This window comes from Brienomyrus brachyistius, chromosome 3 (genome assembly GCF_023856365.1).
Source record: "Brienomyrus brachyistius isolate T26 chromosome 3, BBRACH_0.4, whole genome shotgun sequence".
Classification (NCBI taxonomy): Eukaryota; Metazoa; Chordata; class Actinopteri; order Osteoglossiformes; family Mormyridae; genus Brienomyrus; species Brienomyrus brachyistius.
The window spans coordinates 17334799-17353937 of NC_064535.1; the positions used below are offsets into that span (position 1 = coordinate 17334799).

Below are 19139 nucleotides of genomic sequence, written 5' to 3' on the forward strand. Positions count from 1 at the left end.
TAACCTGACAGTCCATCATCGTCCTCTATGGAAAATGGCTGATTATCCAGTGTCATCACCGCCATTATTTCAATGGTTGTGTATATAGTTCTGGTGCTGCCATTTTTGAATATTGATGAGCTTTAGGCCTAAATATCAGGCAGCACTATCACTATGTCAGCAAATATACCACGCTTCTGTAGGTCTTCATATTGTTTCTTCCATCTTCAAAAAGACAATTTATATTGCTAAATGACAATACTAAAGTGAGAAATATATAATGTTTTACCCCGAATTTTCAACCCTGCACTCAGCACAGTGGATAGTCTCAGGGTTTTTGCCTCAGAAATGTAGCGAAGTGAAAGTAAATTTGCAATTTATAGTTAAAATACTCAAATGAAAGTGAAGTGAAAATTTTTCATTGTTGACACACCACAACATGACGTGTCTTGTGCATTTAACCCATATGTGACGTAGTAGTGGGTAGCTAATTCAGTGTCCGGGGGCAGTACTTGGCTCACAGTACTTCAATGGTACCTTGCTGGTAAAGGATACGAACTAGCAACTTTTCAATCACAAATTCCCTATCGTTAGGCCACTGACATACAAATTTGAAAAAACTTACTTAAGCACAGTAATAATATAATAATAATCACAGTGCTGATTATGAAAAATTATGATTGTGATTATGAATGGGCACTGCTTTCCCATAACAAAGCTACCATAATCCACACAGACCTCTCCACCCTTATAGCTCGCCCTGATTACATGGGCTGTTATTCTGAAAATAAGTAGATTACACTGGTTATCTGCAAAAACAACCAAAATATTGCAGTTGCGGGTACAGAAAGTGGCTCATGGATGGACCTGGAATAAATATGGGTCGGCCTGAATTAAGCTCAGTACTGCACGTTTTCTTAAACAAGTTCAGATATTTACAATACCGTGACCGCAACAAAAATACAGTAACGACTGCGATGTCCTATCTAAAGAGCACCACTGGGGAGAGCTCACACATTCAGTCGTACTGAACACAGTACAGTAGTTATGCGGAAGAACCGAGTGACAAGAGGGTATTATTTAAAAAAAATCATTAATTGAATGGGAGTGCCCAGCTAGTTCCGCCTTTGGTTTCAACTCCTTAAAATTAAATTAAAATTTTAAAAGTCACGCTAGCTCCGGATACGGTGGAATAGCACACAACCGAACAGGGGTTTGCTGCCAGCATGCTGCTTTAGGGGGCGCTACTACGCAGGATTACATAAGCACAAGGCTCTTCCAACGCGCATTTCCGGCGACCAGTAGAAGAGCAGCGAACGGCTTGGCCATTGTCAATATTGTAGTTTACGATCGCGCGAGTTGCGATTGCTATAGCAACGGTGTTACATAGGGGCTTCATCAGCAGTGGGTCCGATCGCTTGGAAATGCAAATCTGCATCAGCCTGAAAACACAGCTATCCTCCATTCTCGATATAATGACTAAAGCCGCCGTGACAGAGATAAGTAAACTTATTAGCGAAGCCACCGAGTGCGCGCCGGGATTGCACCTTGAAATGACTGTGAGTCTGAATGAGGGTGAAGCGCTGAGGAGGAGAACACCAGTTACTCCCATTGACATTACGACGGTGAGTTTGATCGTCGGGGAATCGGTTAGAGTTTGGTACGTTTAGGGCAGGGGTGTCAAACTCCAGTCCTGGAGGGCCGGAGCCCTGCACAGTTTTTGGTTTATCCTCATTTAACACACCTGATTCAACTCCTTGTGCTAATTACCACACAGGTCTTGAGCTGAATCATTTGTATTGGAACAGGGAAAAAACTAAGTTACACGGGGTTCCGGCCCTCCAGGGCTGGAGTTCGACACCCCTGGTTTAGGGTGACGGTGGTGGAGGTGGAGGTCCGATGCAGTATAGTATGGCTCCATCTAGCTTACTGGACATATCAGTGTTCCGGGAGACTATGAGAGTCACAACTCGGAATAACCGGGCTGCTTACTAATAATGCGACACTCCTCTAGCTGTGGCTAGCAACATCGCACTTATGACTACGGTGTTTAAGTGACATTTTTTTCCTAATAATTTCTGTAACGTAAATGTAGTACTCCAGCGTCCCTCTACCCTTTATAGAGACAAACATGTAAAACGACTACACAATCTTAATATTGGTAATTACGAGCTGTGGCGTTTAACACTCTGTATTAGGTATTGATGTTAAACGTAACACGTCCGTATGTATTCTACATACGGTATTAAATTATTTGGAGAAGTATGAAAGATATGTTGTTTTTTTAGACGCAGGTAGCTTCTATCATGGACAGCTTATCCAAAGATGCTGCAGATACAATCTTCAAGCTAGTTGATGAGATCTTTGCCTCGTTGCGCTTGGAGGTGTCCCAGAGTCAGAATGAGAACGAGTCTCTGAGGAAGAGGTTACAGCTGATGGAGAGTGAAAGGGTGACGACGCAGGAACGCCGACGGGAAGGGGGGAGAGGCGGGTCGCTCCAGATACACAGCTGCCCTGGGGGACTCTGGTTGAACTCTGACCTCTGTCAGACGGTCCAAGGTCGGTTGCTTGGGAGTGAAGTGCTTTGTTTTTTGGCCTGCCCAAGTGTAAATAAATATGAATAAACTGATCAAGCAACAGCATGTGGAAAATGCTGGAAGAGTAGCACACACATTTCCAGGTCCAGTGTTCCTCTCTGCACCTATTTTCATTTTAGAAAACAGTGTCATCAGCTATGTTTTTGACTGGATTTTGGAGGTGGGTTTGTACTTCTGTTATTAGGGGTCCAAGCATGCACTAATTAGAACTGAAGTAAGGCAAAAGTGGCTGTAAATAATTACTAATTTTCAGTAATTTGCACAGCATTGCTTATGGTTCTTCTACAGTAAAACAATGTGGGGAGCAAAGACCATAAGGTGTAGAAACACCAAATTTGGGGAACTGGGTTATTAAGGCAAGCAAAATAATACCCATGGGCCCTAATGGTGGTGCTACAGAGCAGTATTTTACATAGTTCAGCAACTACTTCTGTTATCTGTCACTGAAAGGCTCTTTAGGTGGCTCTGGTGTTTCTTGGAAGTTCCCCGGATAAGGTTCACTCCCTGGCTTCGCCTCTTTCAGAACAGGAGCCGTTATTCTCCATCAGCTCTGATGAAGGAGGACCTGCAGCCACATGCTCTGATGACACTCCCCTGTGGCGTCCAGCTCGGATGGAGGAGGTCGGTTTGTGGGTCTGGCCTGTGGGTTTCCTGATCTGCTGTGTGAATGAGCAAGCAGCTTCTTTTCAGTCTTCCTGTGCTTGTCAGCAGTCAGTATATATAGGCAGTCAGTGCACAGAGGAACCATTTGTGCCAATTTGAAATGTCAGAAACCCCTGACTTCCTGTAAAGCTTTCCCTCCCAGGTCCTGCTATTAACATCAGCTGCCATCTTGGATTTATCATTCTGTCTATCGGTATTTTTCTGTAGCTGTTCTCGAAACCATGTACTGCATACAGCGTTCAGCATAGTTTAATCACCATGTACTGCATACAGCGTTCAGCATAGTTTAATCACCATGTACTGCATACAGCGTTCAGCATAGTTTAATCACCATGTACTGCATACAGCGTTCAGCATAGTTTAATCACCATGTACTGCATACAGCGTTCAGCATAGTTTAATCACCATGTACTGCATACAGCGTTCAGCATAGTTTAATCACCATGTACTGCATACAGCGTACTGGTAGTCAGTGTAGTATCCAGTATGCCAGCTTTTTCATTAAAAAAAATCTTTCCGCAGGCTGCGATTAGAGGGCAGCATCTGGGGTTAAATCCCAGCACCCATGTCCTGTGTGTTTATCTGAAAACTAACTAACCTCTGCCTTGCCTATGGGAAATGTGAGCTAAACGTCAGCTTGCTGATTTGTTTGGTCCAATTAGTATGACACTGGTTCATTGTACTTTGCCCTCCCTTTTTAAAATGAAAATAATAATAGAAAAAAAGTTAATAAAAGTTTCAACAAATTATTTTGATTCTGAGGCTGAGGGACCTGGTGACCATCAGGTCTGCCATTTGTTTCTGAGTTAAACAGTAAATTTGAGACTCTTATGATCTGCCGCATTAATTTATGCATGCAGTAGGCTAGGTAGACTGGTCTTGTGCAAACTGGTGATATTTTCAAAATCAATATGACATATCTTTCGCATACTGCAAATTTAATATTTTTTGAGTATTGGATACGACATGCTACATTTTGGTCCTAATTAGCATATACTAACAGTTTCAAAAACCGCCCGTTTCTTGTCCTTTTATTTGCCTGGGTAGGTTTGTGGCTTCTCAATTGTGAGACCTGTTGGTACTTTAAATGACAGTTAACAGGTTTTATTTGCACTACTTCTGGATTGATCATGTTTGTATTCAGGCTGTTTGATTCCCTGTGGATCTGACCAGATGGCCAAGTAACAGTTTGAAGTGGCATTTCTCAGCTGATGCGATATCTGTCACCCTACAAGGGATAACGTGTGAGCATGCACAAAGTTTATTCATTTTGACTAATCCTCTCAGTCCCTGGTTACAGTGTGATGACAGGAAAGGGGTCTGGCTTGAATCTTCTGCCATGAAAGAGGAGAGAGCCATGAAGGATTTGGCTAAGGGGGACCCACTGGGACGGCTGTCTGCTGGCAGAGAGAGTGAGTGCAATGTCGACAGGGGTGGCTCCCAGAAGCCTTTTCCTGAAAGCAGTGACATTCCTTCGCTTGATGTGAAAGTCACACTTCCAGTCACCGTATAAAAGCTGCATGTTTATTCCCGCCATCCCTACAGACGCTGTGGAGAGTGAAGCTGAAGCTTCAGAAAGAGCGGCAGCTCCTCCGCAACACAAGAAGCCGGACACAGCCTCTCGAAGCCAAGAGGGACGGGATTTAGAGTCTGGAACAGCAGGTTTAAACATGGATGAAAATGGAAATATCCAGAATGGTAGGGTGAAAGCGAAAAATGCTGGACGTGTCTACAGAGGAGAGAGACCGTTCGTGTGTCTCCAGTGCGGGAAGACCTTCAGCAGGCAAAGTAATATGAAGGCACATCAGGTGGTGCACACGGGCGAGAAACCGTTCAGCTGCACGCAGTGTGGGAAAAGGTTCACGGCCAAGTGCAGTTTAAATGCGCACCACTTAATTGTGCACAAAGGAGAGAAGCGATTCAGTTGTACCTACTGTGGAAAGATTTTTGGTACTCAGAGTCATCTTAAAGAGCACCAGGTCACGTACAAAGGTGGCAAGCCATTATCCTGTACACACTGTGGGAAGAGCTTTCCTGTGAAATGTAGCCTTAAGGTGCACTGGCTCAGTGTTCACAAGGGAGAGAAATGTTTCAGTTGCTCACACTGTGGGAAAATCTTTGCCAGGCAGGGAGACCTTAAAGCTCATGAGCTTGTCCACACCGGGGAGAAACCTTTTAAATGTGTTCAGTGTGGCAAGTGTTTTACAGCGAAGCATAGCCTCAATGTGCACCGGCTGACAGTGCACAAGGGAGAGAGACTGTACAGTTGTGATGTATGTGACAAGACGTGCAGTCAGAAAAGTGGACTTAAGATGCATCAGATGGTTCATACCGGTGAGAAACCCTATAGCTGTGTCAAATGTAGGGAAAACTTCGGCACCAAAAGTACACTCAACCTTCACCAGAGAGTTCACACTGGTGAGAAAGCTTTTGCCTGTGATGTATGTGGGAAGTGTTTCAGCCTCGTGCACAACCTGGCCAGACACCAGTGCGTTCACACTGGTGAGAGAGCCTTCACCTGTGCCCTGTGTCAGAAAAGTTTCACACAAGCCAGTCACCTGAAAGTACATCAGCGGATTCACACTGGAGAAAAGGCATTCGCCTGTGACACGTGCGGGAAGAGTTTCAATCAGAGGAGCGCGCTCAAGACTCACCAAGCCGTTCATGCTGACGACAAACCGCACAGCTGCGTTGAATGTGGCAAAAGCTTCCGCTCTGCGAATTATTTGAAGAAGCACCGACAAATTCACACGGGAGAGAAACCATTCAGTTGCGATATATGTGGAAAGCTTTTCCGCACAGCAAACAATCTGAAAACACACCAGCAGATTCATTCGGGGGATAAGCCGTACAACTGCAGTGTCTGTGGACAAAGTTACAGTTCTGCTGGTTATTTTAACACTCACTTGCTAATCCACACAGGAGAGAGGCCGTACAGCTGCAGCGAATGCGGCCGCAGCTTTACCAAGCAAAGCAGTCTCAACTTGCACCAGCGGACACACACAGGGGAGAGGCCGTTCAGTTGCAATGTGTGTGAGAAGAGTTTTAGCGTAGCCCAGAATCTGAATCGACACCAGCGTGTCCACACAGGAGAGAAACCTTTCAGCTGCGCCATATGTGAAAAGAGTTTCAGCCAAGCAAATAATCTTAAAGCACACCAGCAGATCCACACGGGAGAGAAGCCTTTCATTTGCGACAAATGCGGAAAGAGCTTCTCGTATTTAAGAAATCTCAAAGAACATAAGTGTGCTTATTGTTAAAATAAATGTTTCCTCAATTTCAAATGTATGTGACTTCAAACTACTGAATTTCCTGGGAAGTAGATGCTTGTAAGCAGTGTTTCATATGGGCAATTCCTGATACATCTTGTACCAACTGAGAGAACTGTTTATTTTTGCTAACGATTATTTCGTTTTGTAAGCGGATATAATCAGGAACAAAAGGTGTCATTTTTCAGACTTGTTTATTAAACATTTGCCAACAAAGGGTTTCGGAGTCCATTTTTATGTTGCCTGTGGGGAATAATGTTACACATTTTCCCAGGACTGCACTGGCAATAAAAATCAGCCCTGGATTTTGAGGTCCCCTATGATAAATTTTGTGGGCCCGGTATGCTACATGGCTATTCTAGTCCTGCATTTTCCCATGTTCCTGGCAGATCACTGGTACTACTTTACTGCCGGTACTCTATTTAGATTTTTTTACCGCTAGGTGGTGCTCGGGAGATGTAAAATTTAAGCTCAGAGTAATGGGTTGTAATAAAAAAGTAATGTTGTAATTAAAAAAGCCTTGTTCAAATATAAAGTGTAAGTTTCAATTTATTATTGAATATTTCTTTGGAAAAAAAGTATGTTTCTCGCTTTCCAGCGTATGAAAGGAAAAGCAGTAATCGGTCAATTTGGGAGAGTATGTTTTCATGATAGCCAGGAGAACGACAGGTGGCAATAGTACCCAAATCGAAGTTAAATTATTGCAGGTGGTGGTGACGACGAGATATCCAGCAGGACTGTGTATTGATGTAAGGATCCTTGTAACAGTGTCTGTAGCCGGCTGGTTTCAGATACTCTTCACTGGTCATTCGATTGAATTCTGTTCGGATAGTCCAGGCAGAGGCTTGGAAGCCTCGTCTCCCCCCCGTAATCCCTCTGAAGCGTTTACGGATATTTCTATAAAATGCTGCCTTGACCCTGTTAACCCGCCAGGTGGCAGTGGTTGGCTCGGCAGCTCTCAACGCTGTACTTCGAAACCACAACGATGAAGAAGAAGCAGCTGCAGTAACGACAGTCTCGATATGGTTTAGCGCAGACTCCGACCCGTATCGTACGGTAGCGCAGGTTCGTTTAGGGTGTTGTTTAGGCGTTTTTCGCAATCGCATGTAGTGCGTACTAGCAGAGAAAGCAGGGCAGAAGCAGACCCGCTCCAGCATGAATGAGTCGGACGGACTGCGCTTCAGGAGGTTGAACAGACCTCAGATTATAACAGACGAGTCTCAGGAGCACCATCACAAGAGCTCAAGGTGGCGTTCTCCAGGTGTATTGTTAATAATCTTAGCTGCATGTGAATTTAAGGTTTTTATGGCTCCTCAGCTGGGTTTTGTATTAGATCTCGGTGCTCTTAAGTACGGTGTGATTAAGCCAGTGGTGCATAAAGGGAGAGCTTGAGGTTGTGTTCTGCGCGACCCAGGTGTAAATGGCTGCTACCGCGGCTCTGGGAAATTCTGCTGGGCTTTCATTGCATGTATTTGTATCACTTAATTCGGGGTTTGCCGCTCTGAGAACGAGCAGCTCGCTTGTTGTTGCGGATGCGTGCGTATCTGGTCAGGGATGATCACGAAAGCCCATGTAAACAGACTGCGTGCTGTTTATGGCGCCTTTGGGTTGTAATTTTTGCCAGTTTATAGACACTGATGAAGCTTTATGGCAGAGGTGAAACTCTTCCATTAATATAACGTGAATCATGTCCTAATCAGCCTTCCTTTCCTCCAGCACCTACAGCGGGAAGGTTTTCCGGGTGACCTTCCTGACACTGGGGGCTATACTGCTACTCCCCCTGCTTGCCATTGTCCTGTTGTTGGAGTCTCCTATCCAGCCTGAGGTCCTCAGGTTAGCTCCACTGCTCTCTCCGCCCTATTTGTTCCCTCACCATTTCACAGTTTGCAAAGTCTGGCCTGTTTTTGTCCAGCCACACAGAGAGACCACGCCTTCCTGCTCTGATTCTCAGGGTTCACAGATTAACAGTAATATAAGCAACAACAGGGTTCCCCAGTTCATGTCTTGGAGGGCCACACACAGTCTGCAGATTTCCCTGCTCAGACACACCTATTAAACCAAGCAGTTAGCTTGCGAGCTAAATAAGGTGTGTTTTGAGCAGGGAAATCTGCAAACTGTGTCGCAGACTGGCCCTCCATGACCCAAATTGGGGAACCCAGGTTTACACACTTCTGGTTTGGTTGCTTAAGGTTGTAACAAATTTCTACATATTCTTTTGAGCAATCTGGATTGTGCAAGTGCTACTCTTGGTTATCAGGTCAATAGTTTTTATAAAGGACTTGGAATAAAAGCCAAAGACCAGCTGTCATATGCATACACTTAAAAGCGAATCATTCTTAGGAAAGGACTTCGCCGTACTCTTACTCTCTAATATAGAAATACTGTCTTCATACCTATACAAACTGCCTTCATGTTATGAGACACACTGCATTGTGTTTTTATATGTAGAGTAGTTGTGTTTTGATGTTGAATCCATGTAGGTGTGACATGAGACCGTGGTCAGAGATGGTGTCTGAAGCTTGCATTTGCTCTGTAAACACCGGTGACCCATGGCCTATTTCGGAGGCGTCCTTCAGTGGGTCCACATGCTCCACATGGCTGCGTTGTGCAATAACAGCACTGATTGTCCTTGGGCAGCTCAGAGATCTGAGCAGGAACCTGTGAGCTGTGCACACTAGGAGATGTAGCTCCTCGTTTGTATTTGTAGGTTGGCATAGGAACCCGAGGATAATGGGAATGTGAGCTGGACTAATGAGCCAAATGATCCAAGCCTAGACGTGAGGGTGATTTCCCTTGTTCCTGGTCCTTTCAGCCTCAATGAACCGCCTCTCTTGGTGGGCTGCTTTGAACCCAACCTGAAGCTGAGGCAGGCTGAGAGGCTGTTTGAAGACCAGCTGGTTGGGCCAGAGTCCATCGCCAACATTGGAGGTCAGTGGGGATCCAAAAGTGTGTGTGACGGTGTTCCCAGGGGGGGTGTGATGAAATTCAGTGGACACGTGGGAATGGTGGCCCCTGGGGGTGGGGCTGGTGACAGGTCAAAGCCTGTCCAGCGAGTTGACTTTGCCTATGTGCGCCCCGCCCCTTGTAGATGTGCTCTACACCGGTACGGCCGATGGGAAGATTGTGAAGATTCAGGATGGGAGGATACATGTCTTGGCTAGATTGGGAAAGCTGCCCTGCGGTAAGAGTGGGACCTGGCATCACAGGTTAAACATGTCTGTTCTGTTCCCATTCCTGCCAATCTGTGTTTCCCAATGAGCCAAAAGCACAGTGTAGCAGTGCTACTTCCAATATAACCGTTAGAGTCACGGTTTTAGGTTATACGTTTCTGATATGATGCTACCACTTCAGAGTCACAACAGTTTTCTGTACCTCATAGCATTTTACTCTCTATTATTGTTGAAAATCAGCAAGTTTGTCTGGTATTTGTCAGAGAAATCTCATTCCACTCCATTAACCACTGATGTTTTGTGTTCTAAGGTTCCCGTGATGACGAGCCAACGTGTGGGCGACCCCTCGGCATCCGCGTGGGGCCCAACAGCACCCTGTTCGTAGTGGACGCCTATCTCGGCCTGTTCGAGATTAACCTGGTTACTGGTTAGTTCGTGGGGGGTCACAGGAATAGTCACCCCCTCCTTGTAGTCCAGTTCATTACATTATCATACCACTTACTTTATGGTACTATATAGTTACAGGATGAGATAACTACATGATGTTAGGTTGGGTTTATGGCAGCTGGTTTAAAGGATAATTTTCAAGGAATGAGAGTCAGAATCCAAGAATTTGAAGATATGTATAAAGGAATAAATCATTGCTAACATATTGCACTGCCCTTGACAGGTAGTTGGTTCTTTAATGGCGATATGCTGTTGTATGCTTTATTAGCTCCTATTATAGCATCTTATTTTTTTAGATTTAAAACAATGTCCCCTGGGCTTTGTGGGTAGAGGAGGGGTGTCACCCGCCAGTTCTGTCTCCTTGATTCTCAGGCGAGGTGGATACCCTGGTGTCAACCAAGCAGGTGGTGGACGGGCGGAGGCTGTCCTTCATAAACGACTTGGATGTGACGCAGGATGGCACAAGAGTGTACTTCACAGACTCCAGCAGCAGATGGCAGCGCAGGGACTTCGTCCACCTTGTCATGGAGGCGACAGCAGATGGACGGTAGGACCCAGAGACCCTTGGTGCCAGACATTGTCTGTCTAGCTGCTTATTAATTCCACTGGTCAACATTCACATACAGGAAATGGAGCTGAGTAGAATAGAATATTACAAATAAACAGACTTGAATATTCACAAAAGTAATGTCCTGTACTTCTGCTAGATGAGCGATGGAGAACATGCATAACTGGTTAACAGACAGGAAGCAGCGAGTAGTTATTAGAGGCACAATGTCACAGCGGGCCTGTGTTCATAGTGGGGTACCGCAGGCTTCGATTTCAGGACCACTATTGTTCCTAATTTATATTAATGATATTGACACCAAGACATACAGTAAACTGGTTAAATTTGCAGACGACACCAAGGTGGGTGGTGTAGCAGATACTGATCTAGCAGCAGAGAGGCTACAATGGGATCTGGATTTAATTAGCCGCTGGGCTGATACCTGGCGGATGAAATTTAACATGGATAAATGCAAGGTTATCCATGCAGGGAGCAGAAAGATAAAGTACAGATATTTTATGGGTTCCACTGAAATAAAGGTAGCTGATTACGAGAAAGACCTCGGTGTGTATGTTGATGCTTCCAAGTTCCACTCTTGCCAGTGTAGGGAAGCAATAAAAAAGGCCAATAGGATCTTGAGTTACATCTCTAGGTGTGTGGAGTTTAAGTCAAAGGAGGAGATGCTACGATTATATAATTCCTTGGTAAGACCCCACCTAGAATACTGTGTGCAGGTTTGGTCACCATACCTTAAGAAGGACATTGCTGCCTTGGAAAAGGTGCAATGTGGGGCTACGAGAATGATTCCTGGTCTTAGAGGAATGTCTTATGAGGAGAGGTTAGCTGAGCTGAATCTGTTCAGCCTCAAGCAAAGGAGACTAAGGGGGGACATGATTCAGGTGTATAAGATTCTAACTGGTCAGGATGCTGTTAAGCCAAATTTCAATATTAGTTTAAATACTAGCACTCGTGGCCATAAGTGGAAATTAGCAGTAGAACATTTTAAAAAGTATCTGAGGAAGCACGAAGTATGGAATATGTCATATGTAGTATGGAATAGTCTTCCTGATAGTGTAACGCAAGCTAAAACCCTGGGTTCCTTTAAATCAGAGCTAGATTTGAACAACTCTGAGCTATTAGTTCTCCCCAAACGAGCTTGATGGGCCGAATGGCCTCCTCTCATTTGTAAATTTCTTCACTTATATTGGCACATATGAGACATGCATGTGGGCTCCCTCTTGGACTCTGACTGACGTCCCTGTACCCGCAGAGTTCTGGAGTATAACACTGTCACCAGGGAGGTTTCCGTGCTGATGGAAGGCCTCCGTTTCCCCAACGGGATTCAGCTCTGCCCTGACGAGGAGTCTGTGCTGGTGACGGAGATGACCATGGCCAGGATACGCAGGCAAGCTTCGTGCCTTGTTAGCCATTAGCAAAAAGCAGCCCGTCATTGACTACCCACACCAATCAAGTCAAAACTCCCGCAGGTCAGCTGTACTATGGGGGTGGAGGCTTGTCAAAGAGACGCTTGTTCTCCAGTGTGTCCTGGGGAGCCTGCTCACCACCCACAGTTAGGGTCAGATCAGTTCCACAATAAGCCACGGATTAGGTCTGAACCTATTGTTCGTCTGGTCTGTGAAAAGAGGAAGAATGGCAGATGTCATAAATACAGACGCTCCTCTACTTGCGAACAACATACGTTCCGAATGGCCGATCGTAAATTGAAACATTCGTAAGTCATCATTCAACATCATTTATACGCAAGTACAAAGAACTAGGATGCTGGGAGTACGCACGGTACGCTGCTGCGTGGCGGGAGTAGCGGTCAGAAGTCATACTAGGTGGAATTGGCGCGCAGAAAAAATAAATTGATGCTGCGGACAGGAAACGGGAGTCCAATGAACACAATTTGCACTTGCAGTCCTCTTCGTTCGTATGTCTGAAAGTTCGTAAGTTGAAAGTTCATAAGTAGAGGAGCGTCTCTACTCTGATTTTTATGAGGACCCCTTTTCAGAAACGGAAGCAGCAGTCATTCTTGGACATGAACCAGAGCTGCATCCATTGTTTTGCCGTCACATGTATCTGTAAGGTTATACTGTCATTGCTTACTGACTTCATCCCTGGAACAGATTATTGCTCATGTCCAGATCCACAGTGGGCCCTCACTCATGGCTTTGCCAGGACACGCTGTTGTGTGTTTTGCAGCATTAGGTAAGGCATCTGAAGCCAGTGTTTCATAATTTTCTGCTGTTAGTGTAGCAGTTGCGCCACTGCATGGGTTGTGGCCAGACTTTCCCTCATGTTGCTGAATGTACTGAGCCAGAGTCACCCACAGCCTTCAGAACTACTGCCTTCACTAATGATGCAGGCTTGCAGTCACCTAGGCAACCAAGGTTTTATTTAGCAGTCGGTGTCCTGTCTAATACCAGCGAAGGTGGAGCCTCCCACTGCGGAGAGAGGGGGAGACACTCGTTTTCCCATTCCAGCTGGACCCAGTGCCTATTTGTTTTTACCCCAATGGGTCCCCAAACTGGATCTCGATTCTCTCACTCATTGATAATTACCTGCTAAGATTTAAGGTTCCCACCTGAAACGCACAGTTGTGAGACTGTGCTGGCGTCCCACTGGGGCTGTCAGGCACTGGAACATTCCCGGAGACGCTCTCGCTTTCACAAAGCCCCTAATTACAGGCATAATTATATCCGCAAGGCCGTTCACGGGGGACCTGCCAGATAGTGGAGAGGATGCACACGTATAACCACTGCATTCAGAAGCAGCCTTCTGCTTTGCCAGAGCTAAAACCTGAAAAGCCCCACTGTGAAGTTACGAAACCCTTAACATTTATGGCCCCATTTTGCCTTTTTTTTTTTTTCTGTGCTATTTTTACGAGTCAGCAGGGACTGTGTGGCTTCACCTTGCTATCCAATATGTTTGCTCAGATAAACGTACCTGATCTTGTATCAACGTGCTCTTTTTTTCTCTCAGTTATTATAAGATTAGCCCTGCAGCGCCTTCATCGTCATAAGCCCAAAGTCACAGCGACCCTGGATCCTGTCTCAGGAGACGCGGGGCATGAAGCAGAGGGCACCTTGGACAGGATGCCCTTTTATGCAACTGTAAACATATACATCTGCAAACCTAAGGTGTCTCTTGGCTTCTGTTTAGAGTCCATGTCTCAGGCCTTAACAAAGGGGGGATGGACACCTTTGTGGACAACCTGCCCGGTTTCCCTGACAACATCCGGCGCAGCAGCTCGGGCGGCTACTGGGTGGCCATGTCGGCTGTGCGGCCCAACCCCGGCTTCTCTATGATGGACTTCCTCTCCCAGAGGCCCTGGATCAAAAAACTCATCTTCAAGGTGTGGAGCGGGGAGGGCCGGCGTGATACTTGGTGCCCCACAGCACAATATAAACCGAAGGGGACAGGCTGGCAGTATATGGCGCAATCGTTGTTATGGGCGTGCACACACAGCTGAGGAATTGACCAACTGTGCATGTCTGTTTCCACAGCAAAGTGAGCAGGACTCCATGCAATGAATTGTATGGGAATAACCCAGGATAGGGCTCCAGTCCATCGCAGGGCACACTCACACACCATTCATGTCTATGGGGAATTTGGCAACTCCAGTTAACCTTAGGATGCTTTTGGACTGTGGGGGAGAAACCAGAGAACCAGGAGGAAACCCCATGACAACACGAGGAGGCATTTGAACCCCAGAGCATTCACTTGAAACGTGCATGGATAGCTGAAGCACAGTCATACCACCCAGCTCTACCCCCACCCAAGCAGGCCTGTCCGTCTGTGGGCACAGAGCCTCCTCTCACCACTCAGCATACTCTCTGCCTTGTTGGCTGTGCAAACCAGCAGGTCCTGGGCCTATGCGTGCATGTCTGCGTGACAACTTGTTTCAGTCAATTTGCAGAAGGTTGTACTATGAAGGGGGAAATGGGAGTTCCAGTTTGCAAGATTTAAAAATTTGTAACAATAACAGTACCTAGAGTTGTTAACACTTATCTATAAGTCGGTTTCCTTGCACATACATATGAAAGCTGGCCATTTTCCCAGCAGACTCCACTCTTCACATTGTGGTCTCTTTCTGCCTTCGTTTTTGTCCAATAAAGTTGTTTCTCTTCCCCAGCTCTTTAGCCAGGACATGGCAATGAAGCTGGTGCCCCGGTACAGCCTGGTACTGGAGCTAGCTGAGGGGGGGGCCTGCCGGCGGAGCTTCCACGACCCCCACGGGGTGGTGGCTGCCTATGTCAGTGAGGCCCACGAGCACGACGGACATCTCTACCTGGGATCTTTCCGGTCTCCATATGTGTGCAAGCTGGATCTCAGCCAAGTGTGACCCCACCCCCCTGTGTCATACTTCAGCTTAGACAAGGACTGAAGAATAACACTGGCTAACTGTGACATGGCTCTCAGCCTCCTGCTATTCTCCTTCCTTACCCTTGTAACGCGATGCCCAGACCGGCTGTGTGTGTTGCCCTGATGACCCACCGCTCTTCAGTGTTACGCTTACACTAGTTTGTATTTGCAGTGTAATTCCTCATCATTTTCTGGGACTGGGAGGAACTGTTTCTGACACCATTATAAAGCATAATTGCTTTTTCTTTAATGAAAGCAGCTGGCAGATTTTGTTTGCTCTCAATGACTCTAGTGATCCACAAACATTTCTCTGAGCAGGACGTCTGCTTGTACAACAGACACCTGCAGACTAAACAAATAAAAGTCACAAGTTGTCAGGTTAAGTGTGCATTTATTTCAGCAGTTTTTGTTCGCTTATGGAAAAATTTGTTCCGCTTCATTTTATCAGAAAATGGGAAATAAGTATGCAGAAGCAGCACTCAGTTTGAAAAGTGTTTGGTGGGTGGGTGGGTGTGGGGGGGGGGCAGATTTGGTTTCTATTCCACATGCAGCTAAATGCAGCTTTTTAACCATTAGACTTTTTTTTTTAACCATTAAAGAAGGTAAATCTAGAAATCAACCGTTTGCACCATAACGTAGCGGTTAAAAAGCTGAAATGGGGAGCTGTAAAGGTAAATTTTCACACTCCAGCTCTTAGGTTGATCTGTAGCATAAGTACTTGCTTACAGCATGGTGTACTGAACAAGTCAGGAGAATGTTTCTGAGTTAAGCCGGTGCTCTTGAATTCACAGCTTGAGGCTAGCGGTGTGACAGCTAGTTAGTACTGCTTGCAGATAGTGCTAGTGCCTGTGGTTTGAGCTGCCTGCTCAGTCAGGGGGTGTGAAAAGGCTTCTTGCTGCATTTCCTGCAGCACACAACTGTCAGTCATCCATGTACCAATTCCATTACGTAAGCGCTTCCAGAAAGTACATCAAGTTATGAAACAAATATGCCTGGGAGTCAGGTCAGGATAAAACAAGCGGTGGGGAATCTAACGATTAAATTTGGGGGGGTGTAAGGGACGAGTCACCTCAACTGCGGAAAAAGTGGACCTAGAGTATTAGTCACTGCATTAGTTTCAGCGCATGCCGAGTGCGTCTGGGTGGGGGCCACGCCGCTCACAGTCGAGCCCTCTCATTTCCTGTAGGCAGCAAGCGGCCGGGCGGGTGGCACACAAAGGAGGTCACTTTGCTCCAGTGCTTCCATGGAATGGCCCACACTTCAAAATGACAGTTGAACATCTGGAAGGTAGAGCACCCATCAACACTGCCTGCCTGCCACATCTGAACAGCAGACCTTCAGGTGGGGACACCGAAGGCAGCAAAGCAGATGGACCATTTGCTCTTATGTGGGACAGACAGTGTTTTCCCTTGACAGGGTTCAAGGAGGTTAACTTGGACTCTACCTGCTGCAGTGCTCCCTTAGGCTGGAAGGGACATTTGTCAAGGCTGGGTGGAGACGTGCTCTTCCTGCAGACAGTGCGCGAGATGGTCACCTCCAGAATGTACTTGATACCCTTCACAATCTGCAATCAAGGTTTTCATTATATATGAGTCTGCTGTAGGACAAGTATGTTAATTTGTTTTAACAATATTACCAAGTTCTGTCGAATAAGAAATCCAAAAGACATGTAAACCAACCAAACAGTGACACCTAATGTCAAAGCCGCCTCTGCTGGCCAGCACCTTACAAAGTTAACATGTTTGCATATGTTGATTTCATAGCTCTCCTACCTGTACTTGAGCAACTTTGATAGCATACGCCCTGAAGAAGAATATGTCATTGGACTCATTGTTGAATGTGTACGTCGAGACCAGCACAGCATACTGAACCCCTGGGTCATTTTTGCTGATGTTGTTGCTTGAGCCAGGAACAGGTCTGTGTTTATGCCCAGCGAGAGGGAGGGTTTCTAGAAGAGAAAGGACACATGGTATTCCCCCGCTTTCACTGGAAAACCGCTACTGGTAAGTCACTGAATACAATAGTTGATTTGAGTCACACATGTCTAGAAATAGCAGGACGACCGTGATACTTTGCAGATTGCCCTCAAGCCGAGTTCATTCATCTTCAAGTTAAAATGTTATCAAATTCAATTTCATCTGAATTCAAAATGTTGATTGTTCTGAGAGTTGATTGTTTCTTTCTTTTAGCTTTGACCAAGCAGAATGATGAACTATAGGAAGTGTGTCGATCCCGCACGGGGGTTAATGAAGCTATAATTAGCGCCACAGTTCACTACCAGTTCAGTAACAAGAAGTTTTGAAGTGCAGTTATTGCAGAAATATCCCCCCCCCAAACTTTCCTCATCTGCAGAAAGAAGGGCTCGATATCTCCCTTACCCTGGGCTGAGGATCCGGCTAGCGCGCTGAGCAGCAGGAGCCAGTAAACTGTGCTCATGGTGTGGAGGAACGATCACAGAGAGATCAGAAGGCGACAGGAGAGAGAGCGAGATCTGAGAAGCCCCCACCCCATCTGCAGCGTCTAGCCTTCGGGGCGTTTCATTAAAAGAGACGCCTGACCAATAGGCTGTTTTATCAGGCAGGTGCGGCGTATCCACGAGAGAGTCCTGAGCCGTAATATACAATTTACTCGCATTCCGCATTTAAGCAACTTAGCTCTTATTCGCTCTCTTGAAGTTCTTATCTTTAAGTTCCCCCAGTCTTGTGTAACCAGCGTGCAGTGTTTTGTACGTCAACGCAAGTGTGCGGTAAAAACTAGGCAACCTATATCAATGTTGTAATTGCATTCGTTCACAGATTTTTCTGGCATGCAGCATTTGTAATATTCCCGTTGGTGAACCTAATTACTGGCAGAACTGAGATATGAAGAACGATAAAATAAAAGATCCTCAAGATATACCCACGGTATTAGTGACCAATACTACAGTGTTTAGATCTTTTCAAGCGGTTTTCTGCTATTGTTTTGGCATTAGGCATGTTAAAGCAATGGGGTTGTGCCACTTTGACGTAGCCTACATAAATTTGGTGAACAGAATGAATACGAAAAGGTCAAGTCAGAAACGAAGAAGAGAACAACTCCTATTCAGACGCTTCAGAAGAAGCCAAGTTTTTTGTAGATGTTTCTAACCACATCCTGAGTCCAGGCGGCTTATCAAAATACGACGAAAACCGCAGGTATATTCAACGCCACTTCCACGTTTATTTCGATACTTTAGCAGCATTAACCCATATGTAGTAACAGTTCAGAAGTTTGGTGTATTTTCATTTGTTGACTAACGCATCTAGTTTAATATATTAAATTATTTAGCCTAATTTCACCTATAATAACCGTCAGTTGATTCCTATTAATCCATCCTTTTTGCTTGATTCACATTTCATTGGCATCATTTGTTATACTGGTGAAGATATAGGCCTAAAGATCAAAAAACAGTTCCTGAAATAAATAAGCGTCTGTGTGACGTTAGAGCACCATGTAATGCTGTTTTTAAAAAAAGATATACAGTGAGATTCATCCATCCCAAACAGTTGAAAACCAGGAAAGTTATAAAATATAAAAAAACATATTCATCATGGCAAATCATGCCCAGGGATAGAAACAAATTGTGCGTTAAATAGAAGGTTAAATATTTGTAGTTGATGTCACCACAACATTCAATGTGATTATAATCTAGTCTCACAAGCATGAAAATATCCTCTGTGTTTGATAGAGAAAGATAAAGATAAAAATACCGAACGAAATAAAGATATAAATAAAGCTGTCGGCTTGGGCCACAAAAAATACCAGCAGGTGGCGTCAGGTGATCGCTTACAAACCGTTAATCCTGTTCCTATTCCCTATGTAAATCTGACAGAATTTATACCAGAATCTGAACTTCGAAAAGCGTTACATTTGTTGCTAAACCCTATATAAGAATCATTTTAACGAATATAAATACATCCCTATGCACTGGATAATAATTTGTGCGGGCATACTAGGTCCCACCCACCGGCAAACCCTGTTACTGGTGTATTAATCATCCTATAACCTGCAGAATTAATCATATGTTGGTTTTACTGAATCTCTCCCAGAAACTGTTGTTTTAAGATATTAGGATTGAGAA

At 45.3% G+C, this 19139-nt stretch overlaps 3 protein-coding genes across 3 annotated transcripts; 2 read left to right on the plus strand and 1 right to left on the minus strand.

The window, feature by feature from the left end:
• Window positions 1-1094: 1094 nt before the first annotated feature.
• Window positions 1095-6659, plus strand: LOC125738611 (oocyte zinc finger protein XlCOF6-like). The gene is made up of 5 exons (XM_049007768.1): window positions 1095-1604; window positions 2268-2538; window positions 3100-3197; window positions 4540-4651; window positions 4785-6659. Exons 1-5 carry the CDS (start codon window positions 1404-1406, stop codon window positions 6497-6499), a joined length of 2397 nt encoding a protein of 798 aa, XP_048863725.1. The 5' UTR covers window positions 1095-1403; the 3' UTR covers window positions 6500-6659.
• A 779-nt stretch (window positions 6660-7438) lies between these two features.
• Window positions 7439-15423, plus strand: LOC125738612 (adipocyte plasma membrane associated protein). Its single transcript, XM_049007769.1, has 9 exons — window positions 7439-7755; window positions 8225-8341; window positions 9321-9436; window positions 9597-9689; window positions 9989-10105; window positions 10498-10672; window positions 11943-12077; window positions 13838-14030; window positions 14811-15423. The coding sequence occupies exons 1-9, from the start codon at window positions 7664-7666 to the stop codon at window positions 15018-15020; spliced, it is 1248 nt and encodes a 415-aa protein (XP_048863726.1). The 5' UTR covers window positions 7439-7663; the 3' UTR covers window positions 15021-15423.
• Window positions 15412-17682, minus strand: LOC125738614 (cystatin-F). The gene is made up of 4 exons (XM_049007771.1): window positions 17419-17682; window positions 16813-16988; window positions 16485-16604; window positions 15412-16320 (listed from the first exon to the last, which is right to left on the minus strand). Exons 1-4 carry the CDS (start codon window positions 17474-17476, stop codon window positions 16198-16200), a joined length of 477 nt encoding a protein of 158 aa, XP_048863728.1. The 5' UTR covers window positions 17477-17682; the 3' UTR covers window positions 15412-16197.
• Window positions 17683-19139: the final 1457 nt, after the last annotated feature.